The 13,791-nt window shown below is 36.8% G+C and overlaps 1 protein-coding gene across 1 annotated transcript in view; it reads right to left on the bottom strand.

Annotated features, from left to right (window-relative positions):
* PRKCE (protein kinase C epsilon) overlaps positions 1 to 13,791 on the bottom strand; it is a 301,137-nt gene that overhangs the window by 115,404 nt on the left and 171,942 nt on the right. Inside the window, exons 3-4 of the mRNA XM_026845495.1 lie at positions 1,839 to 1,998; positions 654 to 688 (exon numbers count right to left, since the gene is read on the bottom strand). Coding sequence (XP_026701296.1) covers positions 654 to 688; positions 1,839 to 1,998 — 195 coding nt within the window. The remainder of the gene's footprint in view (positions 1 to 653; positions 689 to 1,838; positions 1,999 to 13,791) is intronic.

The following is a 13,791-nucleotide window of genomic DNA, read 5'->3' on the forward strand; positions in this document are numbered from 1 at the left end:
TATAAAACCATTACTTGCATTTAGTTATTTGCAAGAAGAATTTAGCATGTCTTTTGTAACTGAAAAATCAACACTAACTTATTTCTGTTTGTCAGATGCAAATTAAGTAGAAAAACATCATCACAAGATGTGACTGCACAAAAAATAAAGAGTACAAGAAATTGAGTGGAAAAATGGAGTTGAAAATGCAGCACTTCTGCAGTCTTTGCTATAACCTTCTCTAATGATGACCTCTATAATTATCTCATCTATTTAATTACAGTCTTTGAAATTACCTGGCATTTTTAAACAAAGCATTTTAAGTAGAATGAAGAATTCACAAATTTAAAAGGCAAGAAGTGAAAAATGAAGAAGCCAACATCTGCAGATATGCTTCCCTAGTTGGACGTGCATCAAGAGATACCTAGGATCAGCTGTTCAGTGATATTAACCATGCCTCTACTTCACACATGATGCCTAAGACCAGCAGTCTTGAAAAATCTTACTGTGACTTGATGGAAAGATTGTATCTGTAGTCAGACAAACTTATTCTGATCATCTTGTGTTAAATTCTCTGCACTGTAGATATATAATGCCTGATAAGAGTATCTTATTATTTATATATTATAACATAATACACATATTCAGATTGTTCCCCATAGATTTTCTCTTACCTTGACATTGGTATCCCTGTTTTCCTATTACACCCCTGAAAATAAAAGAGTGTTTTAGAAAATAATGAATATAAATTTTAAAAATGAAAAACATTTTTTCCTGCCTTTACTGGACATGCACAGAAGAATAGCTTCTTATAACCAATAATCTGATAACTGCATGCCTAGATTGAGATCAGTTCAAAGTAGGAAACACACTTCAGATGCTAAGAGGTGTAGGTGACAGGCCATGAAGGCAGTCAGAAATAAAGACACATTTACTATCATTAAATAGGCAAAGCCAAGGGATACATAGAGAGGGAAGCCACAAGCTGGTAAAACAGTCATCAAGTAGGCATCTAAATAGGCAAAAGATTGCATTTGCCAATATAGTTGCTTGAAATCGTCTTAGCTAACATAAAGCCTAACCTGCAGACATTCTTTTAGAGGAATATAGCTGAGTTCAGGTACAGTTCACATAATTTAACATTAAGAAAGACTGATTCATTACACACTCCTAGGAAATATTAATTATGGATTACATCAGATCTGATGTGTATTAAGGTACAAATCAGTATCTCTAGGTAACTTTGGAAAACATCAATAGAGTTGCTGAAAAATAATGAAAACTGAATGTCTCCCCCACTTTTCCCTACCTGAAAATTGTGAGTACTCAAAACTAATGTAAATCATTTCTATAAGGGAGTTCTCAACATAAAGACCCTGTACACTGCACACCCAAAACCCTGGATCATTAGAAGTCTAATATTCCCATATTTCATTAACTTCAGTAGGATGTATAGGAGCTTGGCATTCCCTAGGAGGAAGATGGCAATACTTAAGCACCTAAGGAAGAATTCATGGTGAAATGTAAAGGTCTAATATTAGGTCTAAATCTACACTTAGGAACCTACAGAACACTAGATTGGCTGTCTACATAGAATTTATAGTGTGTACTAGACAGAAAAAGATTTGACTTCGTGGTTCAGAGGAGGAAAAACACAAATACAACAAATTCTAACATTTGTGATGGAAGTTTAACAGTCTTCTATTATCGTCTGCAAAAGTGATGACAGCTTAATATTAAAATGAAAAGGAAAAAAAAAACCTACTGCTCTGTGCAATTTATACTTCAGCAAAACAGAAGGGTATGTTAACTCCTTAATTCAAATTTGCAAAGAAAGCAAAGTCAAAGTTGCTTCATACCATATAAAATCTCTGCAGTGCGAACAATAGGTTGGTTGTCTAAGATAGGTGGCCATAAACTTGTGTCCATTAACCTGATGTACTCTGCGTCGCACAGCACCCTGCCGCTTTCTGGGGCGCATACGTTCCCGAAACACACGTTCTTCATTGTCTTTTGGTGCTGAAATAGAGGTAAAAATGATAAGCACTGGCTGTATCAGACACAAATATGGAGAATTCAAATGCAATACATAAGTAGATATTCTCCAGAAATAAAATAACCTTCTCTACATAGCAAGATAACTTCCCTAAGTTGTGGGTCATTTTTTTCTTTCTTAGTGTCAATGACTAAAGGGCAAGAGCTTTCATTGCCTCGTACAGGAACTTCTATTGGTTCTAAACTTTTATCTACAAATTCAAGCTAAGATGGGAACAAGTCTTCTGCTCTTTATCACTATCAAGCACACTGACAACCTCTTTAACAATAATTACACAGTCAGATTCTCCAAACAGCTCAGACATTCATTTCATTTGATCTTCAGGGGAAAAAAAGAAATAAAAGTACAAAAAAAAAATTATCACAGTATCCCCTGGTGCCCATACACTCAGAAAGTGCTGACACAAGCATAAGAAAACTGAGTACAAATACATTATTATCAAGCAGAACAAGAATTCCATCCAGAACTGATTACTTTGCAGAATTTCTGATTAAGATCTGAACTTCAGGCTCTAATAATCCACTTTGATGCTAATACACTTCCAGCAAAATGTTCAAGGGAAGGAAGTTGTTTCTCTTAACCAATTCCTGTTCAATCGTATATGAGATTTAATGATAAAGTAAAAACTGAAGTTGGGATATCTCAGAATGAAAACCTTTGGAAAAAATCCTCCAGAGCCCATCAGGTCTTTTTTCCCAAGGCTTTATTTTGAAAAGTATCACTAACACCTCCACAGTATTCTGTATGCATTAAGCAAAAGCTGAGCATGAATTAGCAATGAAGAATAGTACACAGTTGGTAATGAAAGACAGATTTTACAAGCATTCCTTGAGCCACTTTTGTCTCTGCAAAATAGAACATCAGATTTGGAGGGGATCACAGTCATCCATTGCCAACTGAATCTATGCACTCACTATTTCAGTGCATATAACACTTTGAAATGTATTTAACACTTGTCACTCTCTGAATTTCAGCTACCCTTAAGCACTACTATGGCCTAAAGATGCCAACTTTGGTCTGTTGCAAGATTTTCTGTGCACAAATGAGTTCTTCAAGCAACAGTACAGTATTTAACAATAACACAAAGAAAATTAAAGTCCAAGGACAACTCATATCTGCAATTCTTTTGCAAACACTGAAATAAACTCTATTTTTTGAGGGTTGTAACAAAGGTATTGATTCAGGCATTCCTAAAAAATGCTCTTCAGTTAAGCCAGTGGATGGATATCCTGGGAAAATCCAGAGCACAGACCCATGAATCAAGATCAATTTCTTTCACTGAACAGCAAGGTCTAAACCCCATGATACTAGCAAATTAATTTATGCACTAAAAAGCCTAAGCTCCTTACACATTAACATTGTATAAAAACTTCATACTCAGAGTGGGTTTTCCCCCTAAGACAACACATCTGTGGAATGGTCAGAACGGCCTTACTTTTCTATTCTAAGTGAGCTCTCAGTAAATAAACACTGATTTATACACAAAGCTACCCTTTTAGCAATAGGTCTAGTTCCCCCTTTAAGAAAGGGATAAGTACCACCAAATAGTTGTCAATTGGTTATTTTTATGCTGTCAATTGCTTATTTTTATGCATTAAGCAAAACTCATCTAATAAATACCAGAGAGAACGATTCTCCTCCAGAGGAAGACAGTCTTCCACAGAGAATATGTAACAAGTAGATGGAAATCCTACCAAGGACTACCATTTCTAGCTTCTGAATGATTTATTGACTTTACAAAGCTGCTGGAAATCTTTTAAAAGTTATTAGTATAGCAAATAATTCTATATTAATATAAAACTGTTCTTTTGGTTATCATCCAGATTGTAGAATTTGCTAACGTATGCAGCCAGGATGTGAGAAAGTTAAAATCCCACTCTCCTGGAAAGTGTTCCCAAAAAGTTATCTGCTTATATGAAACGGACAAGACGTTCTGACAGTGCACAGTTCACACTTGATATGATAATCTGCCTACAATACCGCTTTTCTCCTTTTTTCATCTTAAGTGCAATTCTTCACAGATAAAGCATCTGTAATTTTACAGAGCAGATAAAAATCCTCTTCTTGTTTTGGCTAGATAAACACAATATCATGACACTTTTTTTTTTTTTTTTTCTAAACCAACAAAGTCTTAAAACTATTTTTACTGCATTACTTTCAGTTCTATATTTAATACTTCTATGAAATTCCATTTTTTTCATTTACAATACTTATAGTTAAAACCACAAAAGTGTGTCTTTTTTAGAATTGCACTGACTTCAGACACAAGCAATACACAATACACCAGAAGTTATCAGATTAAATGGCAGGTCTCAATTATCAATATCATTTACACACAAAAAGCATCTCTGTGTGTGAGAAGAATGCTCAAACAGCTCAGGGATGTAGTTTTCTTGATCTGTCTTGGATAACACTGGAGGTTCATTAGCCAGTTCCCTCACAGAATCACAGAATTGTCTAGGTTGGAAAAGACCTTGAAGATCATCCCGTCCAACCATCATCCCAACATTAACAGTTCCCAACTACACCATACACCTCAGTGCTATGTCGACCCGACTCTTAAACACCTCCAGGGATGGGGACTCCACCACCTCCCTGGGCAGCCCAAGCCAACACCTAACAACCCATTCTGTAAAGAAATGCTTCTTAATATCTAGTAAAAACCTTCCCTGGTGCAACTTGAGGCCTTTCCTTCTTGGTCTCTTCTGTCAGTCTGCTGTTCTACATTTATCACTAAAGACTAGCACTGTGCCCCACATCCTGTTATAGTGTTGAACTGCACAGATGGACTTCATGCTCAAGGGCAGCAATTGTCAACCAGTCACTCAGCCTCCACCTCACCTCTCATTACAGCCCGTGTAGAGTCCCCACATCGTCACTTGGCAGCAGTACTTGTCTGGGGGCATTGGAGTAGCATCGGGCATTACAGTGCATGACTGGACACTGGATGAGTGGACACCAGCCTTCATCAAAGCAGACCAAGTCACAAGAGAAATCAATTCACCTGTGAGGCTCTACCCTCAGTTTACATTACATTCAGCTAGCTTGTTCACTGCTACCCAACAAAAACACATAAACAATGCTTCTCCACAGTCCTCAAGCAAACCACAGCCATGTTTTGCACATGCTGTTGTCACACTGCTGTTGTGGACCACAGGCACAAAACCAGGCAGTGACTTTCCCAGGTGACTCAGAAGCAGATGATCCATGCTCAGGGTTGTGAACCACTCATTTCTAGTAGCACTAACAATAGTCTTATGTTTAAATTAAAATCAATTTATCTCATACTGAAGACCCACGGCAGAGATATTCATTTAACTGACTGTAGACACCTACTTAGAAAGGGAGCTACACTACTCTCTCCAAACTTCTCTCATCGTTAGCAAGCAGAAAAGATTAGTAAATGCTATCAGAGAACAGGGAGTACTTGTGAAAATCCCCAACATTTGTGCAATACAGCCACCCAGTGCTTTCAAGAAATACTTTAGAAAATATTAGCATCCCAAACAAAATTGGCCTTTTAAATATATTTTTAAAATAAAAAGTCTTATAGTGGTATACAATAGATTCTAGAAAATACCACTAGGATACAGCATACTGTGCATGGCATTTCTATTCTTACCAGAGGAGTTCAAATTAAAATTAAGTGGATTTGTCGTAGTTAGTCTATAAGAATGTTCCAATATAAACAACAATTTCTTCTCACAGTATTTCTGCTAAATAGACACAAAGGTTATCATTTCCTCAGTGAAAGCTGTTTCTTTATGTAACGTACATTCTGTTCCCTGTTTTGATTTTGAGTCCTTCAGTCCTTTATATTATTCAGTTTATCTTTTTTTAATGCATTTATTTAACTTTCATTTTCAAAAGAAGGTGTAAGAAAGGCTCATGATAATTTCCAAGTGTTCATGGAGAACAGTGTCAATGCAGCATGTTGAGTTTAGGCTTTATTATGATGGCACTTGAGAACAGGCAAATTTAGAACCAATTTTGTCTCAAAACTATACCCAGTAATGCCACTACTCCTTTTCATTGCAGCCAAGAGTAGCTCTGAGTTATTTGGAAAACAATAGCATACAATTGCTTTTATAGACTCATACATACACAGAAACATATTGCCTACAGTTTCAAAGACTGAAAAGACTTACAGGCTTAACTCCAAGCTCTTAGAGAAGTGTTATAAAAGTCAGAAGTATCTGGCATGCAAAACTGCATAAAATTCATAAATACTTGCAAGATGGATGTTTAAATGAAGTGTCTGGAACTACATTTAAAACTGTTAATTGTGTAGTAGCTGTTAAGCACGAATTATAAGTCATAACTTAAAAGATTAGAAAATAATGCTCAGCAACCCTCAAAGGGGGCAAGATTTTAGGAAAAGCACTGTGTATTCCAAATTAACAAAGGCTCGACCATGGCAGGTCTTGTTTCATACTAAAAATGTTTTCAGCATAAAGTACCATTGCCATTTCTTATCCTCCGTGTTGCGAATACTTACAGAATTCTGACAACAAACAAGAAAATGGAAAAAATATGGCAGAAAAAGAGAGCAAGATTATATGCACAGAGAGCTTTTTCAGTATTTGTTACTGCTCAGAATGCTGATTGATAAAAGCAATGTGCTGGGCACTTCCCTTAATTAAAAAAAAAAAAAAAAAAAAAAATCAATCATGTGTTTTAGTTAAATGGCTACTGCCCCACCAAAGCCAGAGTGTAGGCCATGTACAACGGTAACACTCGCAGCAACTGCTGTAGCTTCCAGGTAACCCAATGCCACGGAACACTGACACCTCCATGGCACTTCTGGCACAAAGGGCTTTTCACCACAGGCATCTCTTGGGTGTCTTCACGTTGCTGTTAGCTGTAACTACAACCAGCATCCAGAAAAAACAGCTGGTTTAACATCAACCCTTACTAATTACAACAGAACCTAACTGAACAACAAATGCAAAGGAACAATGATTGTACGGATGTTTTATTTCTGAAGATTAAAATTAAGAGCTTTTGTATCATATTTAAACCTGACCACTTTAAGCAGTATATATGCACTGAAATAAATCTTTTATTTTAGCACTATATAACGTCTAAATGGAGGGAGGGTATTAAGGCAGGAGAGGTAATTTGCCTAAAGTTATGTGGAAAGTGAGAAGAGGCAGAAACAATGTCCAGAACTCCTCAGGTTTCAGGATGGAGTGTAACCAGATCATTATGCATCAAAATTAGGTCTCAAAGGATTATTCCCAAATTCTATTTTGGGCCTCTACAGTAGAAGCATACATACTGTCATCAAGATTTCTGCAGGCAGAAACTGTCACAGGATTTTGCCTTTAAGGCTTTAATCTTCTTTAAAGAGAAAAAAAAAAAAAGAAAGAAAAAAGCTAGACACCCCCATATATTTACATTTCTATCTCCTTTGTTTTAAAAAAGCCTTGAGTAACACATGCAACAAACTAATTTTGTACCTTTGAGATAAAAAATAGAAAGGTAAACGATACAACATAACTTCGTAAAGCTGCTACTGATGAACACAGAAATAAATTGGATAGCTTACCAGTCATAGAAAGAGCATGCAATTTTTCTGTGTTGTTTTCTATATTTCCTGACTATTTCTTTAACAAGGAATAAACACACAGTTTTTGCTTACTATATCTGGAATCTGCTTTCTTTAGGAAAGCTGACAGGAAATTTCCTGTTTAATAGGATAATAATCAGATCCTTAGATAACACTATATTGTTAAAGAAAACAAACATGATGAGCGTTACTAAAGAAGTTTAAAAATGCTCACAGAATGGGTGAATTTTAGAAAAGATAGGTGCCTTAACAAATCATGTCTGTTAATATGAGCTATTTACTGAATGCACTACAGAATAAATTGCATTTTAAAGTACAGGAAGCCCAAATATGGTGGGTGACTTTGTAGCATGGGCTCAGGATCAAATTTATTTGCCTTCAAACACGTGCTTATCTTTAAATGCTTAAACTCTTGTCTAAAAGAGAGATTCTGTCTGTATGTATTTAAAGACTTCCCTTGACGTGCAAACAGATAACAGTGATTAGGGTTGTGACAGACACACATTTTTGTTTCAGGGCTTGTTTACTTTCCTTTTTTTTAAAAAAACCCTCAAACCTATAAAACTATCCAAATGATTATTTACATATGGTTCAAAACCTTGTCTACATACTTAATTATTATCATGAACACATCCATTAGCTCACTCAAAGTTGAAGGGACAATAACTCCCCCCAACCTTTCAAACGGAAATATTTTCGCATTCGATTCACTTAATAAAGGAGAACATAGAGTCAAGAAGTAGTAAGAGTTTCATAGATACTGAAGGTCTGATTGCAATTTCAGCACACAGAGAAGTCCAAATTAGTTTCCAGAAATGTCCCAGCCTTGCTGGCTGGCAATAATTTGGACCAAGTGTTCAAGATGAGGAGCATGAAGCCTGGTACCTGAAGTGACCAGGTATAACAGAAACTGGGGTGAAGGAGGATTAGTTCCCATACATGCTCAAGCAAAATCCTCATTCAAATGACTTGGAGACTTTCCTGAAGAAAGCCTTCAAGATGAGTCCTCACAAGTTCCTGCTCTCCCTCTGCAGCAGCCTCAGAATTAGTGATGACTTACACAAGCTTAAGGTATTAACAACATGAAATCACACATGGTTGCCTTCAGATGATCATACAGCATGTTTTAATAAACCTAGTATTTAATGAACATATTTCTGATTTATAGGAACTGTTGGTTGGACAACTGGTAGTGGATAGAATATAGGGCGCTATGTCCATTTTTTAGACCCCCTGAGGGCTCACACAGATGACAAGGGTACTGACCTTATCTAAGAGGGTGAATGCAGCAATTCCTATAGATAAACAGCTGTCAGATCCACAAAGTAAGCAAATCAGAGACAGATTCCTCCTACTTCCTCTCAATTTCTTTATTGGTGGTATTTAACAAACAGTAATGATTTTAAGAAATATGTATTCCTGAAATAAAGAACTTGTAACTTTTCACATACATTTTACTTGGCAAAAGATATATTGCTAGAAATACCACAGGGAAGTTACTGCTATATGGCATGTTTTCTGAAAAGCCAATTTCACATCTCAGTGTTTTTAAAATAAAATTTCAACTTTCAAGAATTTTTCCACAAGATGGAATTTAAGAGCTTTTTGAGTTGGAAAGGAGATTTCAGAGACAACAGGATAAAAAAAAAAAAAAAATCAATGCCAACTAAGGTTATTTTGCTCTTCCACTGTCTTTCAGGAGGAACAGCCAGCCTTACTCTAACCACAATGCACTTATGTCAATAAATCTGCAACTGATATTAGAGAGGTGGAAATGCATTCTACATACAGTAAATACTAAAGCTATTATTCAAGAGAAAAATCTTACTCCTCGGAATAGATCTACTAATGGGTCTACTCATGTCCTAACTAGTAATGTAAAAGAGTAATTTGTAAAATGTAGAACAGTTTTGTGCCATAACTTCACCTGATAAACATACAGGAAGCAAATTAATGTAGTTTGTGTCAGTAACATTCAATTCATATTGATACAATGTTAGTAGTAAGTACTATTAGTAGCCTAGTGTTAACATTGATAGTGTTAAATCCTGACAGGCTAACAAGGTGCAATCTCTCTTATTAAATTAACTGCTTACTAAAGCAGTACACAATCTTTTGAGTGAAGAAACTACATATGTAACACATTATATTGTTATGATAAGATTATTTATTATAACTATGACCAGACCAAAAGCCATCATTGGGACTAGATTTCCCTACCGTTATTGCTGCAAGTCTGCAAACATGCCCTGCAATGTGATTGCAGTGTGCTCCTCAGAGCATGTCCTGCCACTTGTGGTGGTGCTTCATACTCTGGTGACACACACTCATACTGGCTGTCCTTTGGCTGTCTTCAAGGAAAGAAGAAAAATGTGACAAAACATCACAGTCAAGTCTGTTGCGGAAGAGGAACTTTCAAAGTGGTATACACATGCATGTTTATTTAAACAGAGCTCCTGGCTATGGAAGTATCTGCAGGGTCAACTGACCTCTCTGAAGGGTCAACACCTGAGCTTGCTGGCCTCTGTCAGTTCCTGGAAAGGAAATGGTGTTGTGATGCTAAGAAAGAAAACAAGCATTGTGAAAATTTCAGGACAAAGCCCTTTTCCCAGAGGTAACTATCAAACCAGACAGATCCTGAATGACAGTATTTTAAGCAAGTGTTTATGACAGATCAGAGAACTTCAGCAGTCTTTTCCTAATAGTTGCAAAAGCTACATGGAGCGTGTTGAAACAGAGCCTTGTATGACTGGGGTTTCTGGTCTTTCAGAACAGTTGTTTCTTAAATATTTTTTCAACCCCAGATTTGTTCTTTTGCCATAGAATAACAGAAGCATAAATGGTAGGCAACTAGGAGATGCCCCAGCCCAGCCTCCTGCAGTGCTTCAGGCATCCTCAGCTTCTATTTTTTTGATGGTTCCTGAAAATCTCCAGTGAGGGAAATTCCACAACACACTCCTGTATCTTGTTTCACTACTCTAGCTGGCAGGCTGTTTTGCCAATAGCCAACCTAAATTGTTTTTCAGTAAATTATGCTGGATGACTGAATGGCAACCTGAAAAAGCAAGGTTTTGCCAGCACAGACACTACTGAAGTATCTGCAGAAAGGCAGGCATTATCCTGTTTTATACCATGTGAAGACCAGGGCTGGGGATGGCTAGAGACACAGCAAGATGTCACAGAAAAGATAATTGTAGAAATTTTCCATACTTTTCATGTCACAGCAAGACCGAAGCTGCTTTGAACTACACAGATATAGATATCCCAGTCATACACCAGCTGCCAAAAAAGCAGTGATAGCTGAATGTAAGAAGGGGAACAAAAAAACACTTCCTGCCTTGTAAACTACTAAATCTCAATCATGTCATCTTGTTGATTCCATTTCCAGATCCCAATCCTGATAATAACAACCTGCTTCTATTCAAGCTTAGAAATGCATGTAAAAAAGCTCACTTGTACTGAAATCTCCATATTAAGTCTTATAATTCCATGTAACACATTAAGGACCTATGGTGTATAACCAACAGAGGTTAGAGAAGATGGCTTTCAAATATATTTTTATAATGTTTATACTTCTGAAGCTCAAGCCTGTGATACACATTACACATATTGAGGTTTCAGTGTTTCACAGCAGCAGTGAAATCTTCTTACCTACAATTGGGAAAGGTGCCATTCTGAGGCATCACCACTGCAGGCATAAGAAGTACACAAACTTCAGTTCAGTTTACTTTGGTGAAGTGATTCTTTTTGCTTTTTTTTTGTTTTTTTCTTAATTTCTTTCTTCACAAAGTACTAACTATTTGCTTATATCCTTCATGGGGCAGAGGGAGTCCACTGCAGAACTGCTTGTGATTCAAAAGAGCCTCGCACAGTGCCTATGTAGTAACTGAGAAAGCCAGAGAAGACTGCATAGCAGCTTCTGTAGCCCAAGCAGGAAGAATCCTGTCCATTAGCCTGACTGTTTTTTGGTATAAACTAAAAAGCACTGAATTCTCAATACTTTGCTCAAAAAACTGCTCGGGAAGGTCAGAGGGAGTTTGAAGAGCAGGCAGAATGACACTAGATATTTTTTATTTACAGGTTAGATTTTATTTACAGATTTTTTGCTTACACTGTCAGATAATGGCAGTGATATTTTTTTTCAACAAATTACAATAGATGCTGTAAAAATCTGAATGCTATTTCCCCCCAATAGTATTAAAGTAGTAAGACACAAAGTATCTGTATCTTTGTGTGGAAAAACCCACTGATGAGACTGTAATGGTTCTGATAAACAGAAGAGGATTTGACCCCAAGCAGGAGGACGTGTTATTAGAAATAACAAGTGAGACAATCATCTTCATAGCCACTGTTTGCCAAATGATGCCTTATACTTGTTTTCTCTCTGTAGCTACAGCAGCTTTGTCTGCTTAGGCAAATAATTTACAGTACTCTTAAAAACTGAAATTATTAAGCATTGGGAAAGAAATCTTTCAACAGTGAAACAAGAAAGCAAGCTATTATAATTTTAGAATAACTTAAAAGACTGTTTTCTGAAGTAAGTTGATACATATGGTTGTCCATAGAAACAGTATCTAGCCAGTTAAGTTTTTTCTTGTTCTTGGTAATTTTCTGAGTTAGAGAATGCACCACAGCATCTCACCACATGTTAGAAATAAGCTCCTGATTACCACTGGTATCTGAACAGCTCTATGTCAACTCTTCATCTAGCCAGGAAGCCAAATCTAGTAAACTTTGGATGAGTCTGGGTATTGGGGTGTCACTGAAACATGCTCCAAGGCAGCCCCACTATGGCAACCTGAGGCCCTGGGTCTACATCAATGAAACCCTGCGAACTACCTCATGAATGCCAGCCAGGCAGCCTGACAGAAATATTAAACTTTCTAATATAATTGCAAGCAGTTTTAATCATGTTTCTCCTTTTTTTTTTTTTTCCCACCACATATCTTTAATTGGTTCTGCATGTTGAAAACACATGATATACCTTTGCTCTGCAGTAGAGCCTGCAGGGCACCCAACAGGTAAAAGAGTGGGTCCTCATTTGAACTGCACAGGTAATTTTTTCCTTTCTTGGATGGAGGATGTAGAAGTCTATAGGTAATCAACCTCTGGACTTTCCATTTCTCTCAACTCTACTGTGGAACTGAATAAAACAAGTTAAAGATATTAGTATTATGCATCACCTTAGAATGGACTGTTTCCCAAGGCAGCTGCCACCAACAAATAACATCTGCCACTACTTTTCCCTTTTTGGTCCAATATAACTCAGAACACACTTTCACCAGTGTTCCAACATGTCACTACTCTCTCTGGCTTGTACCTTTTACTAAGGACTGTATTATGACAATCCTGTCACCCTCTACCAACATCCTCATCTTTCCGATTTCCTAAGTGGGCAGTTCTTGTAATAATTTGTAAGAGACAAAAATCAGCAGCAAAAGTACTCATTCCGTCTTTCCATTGTCTTTCTTGCAAATGTGGGAGGAATTTTTCTTATTCTGATACACCCCTCCCCCACTCCCCCCCAACAAAAGCTTAATTAAGAATGTCTCTGACTCACAAGCAGCGCTATTAAAGCAACTGTCCCATCTGTGCCTTTCAGCATTAAGTATATTATTACTAATTTCCATTCAGAGAACAGTAATAGATACATTATGTAAATCCTGAAGTACTCAGATGATTTATTATCAGCATACTACTTTAAATCCCCAATTTAGCAAAGCATTTCTGGATATGGCCATAGGAAAGAGCATATTCACTGTGCCATGGATTTCGATGGAAATCTTCCAATATTTAAAGCACTAACTTACCTGCTCTGCTAGATGTTAATTCCATGCATCTATTGCATGGTAAAAATGGAAACATGCTAACAGTATGTTCTTTCTCCCTGCCAGGCTTAGGGACACAGCACCATGAGATAATTGCAAATGGTGAGTTTGCATATTCTCAGCAGAAACTGAGTGTTTTGTGTAGGTTTTTACTGGAGAGGGATGGATATTTGACAGGGACAGAGGGATGACCACCCTAATAACCTATCATTATCAGAAATATTTCTGTGACAGGATTAAGTAAGAAAAGTTTTAATGCATCTTATTTACTTTTGGATTTCAATATACATGTTATTTTACTGTCCAAAATATATAAAACAATTAAAAAAGCAAGTAAAAGCAAGTAATAAGGTGAT

Source organism: Athene cunicularia, assembly GCF_003259725.1.
Source record: "Athene cunicularia isolate RWA chromosome 3 unlocalized genomic scaffold, athCun1 chr3_part1, whole genome shotgun sequence".
Classification (NCBI taxonomy): Eukaryota; Metazoa; Chordata; class Aves; order Strigiformes; family Strigidae; genus Athene; species Athene cunicularia.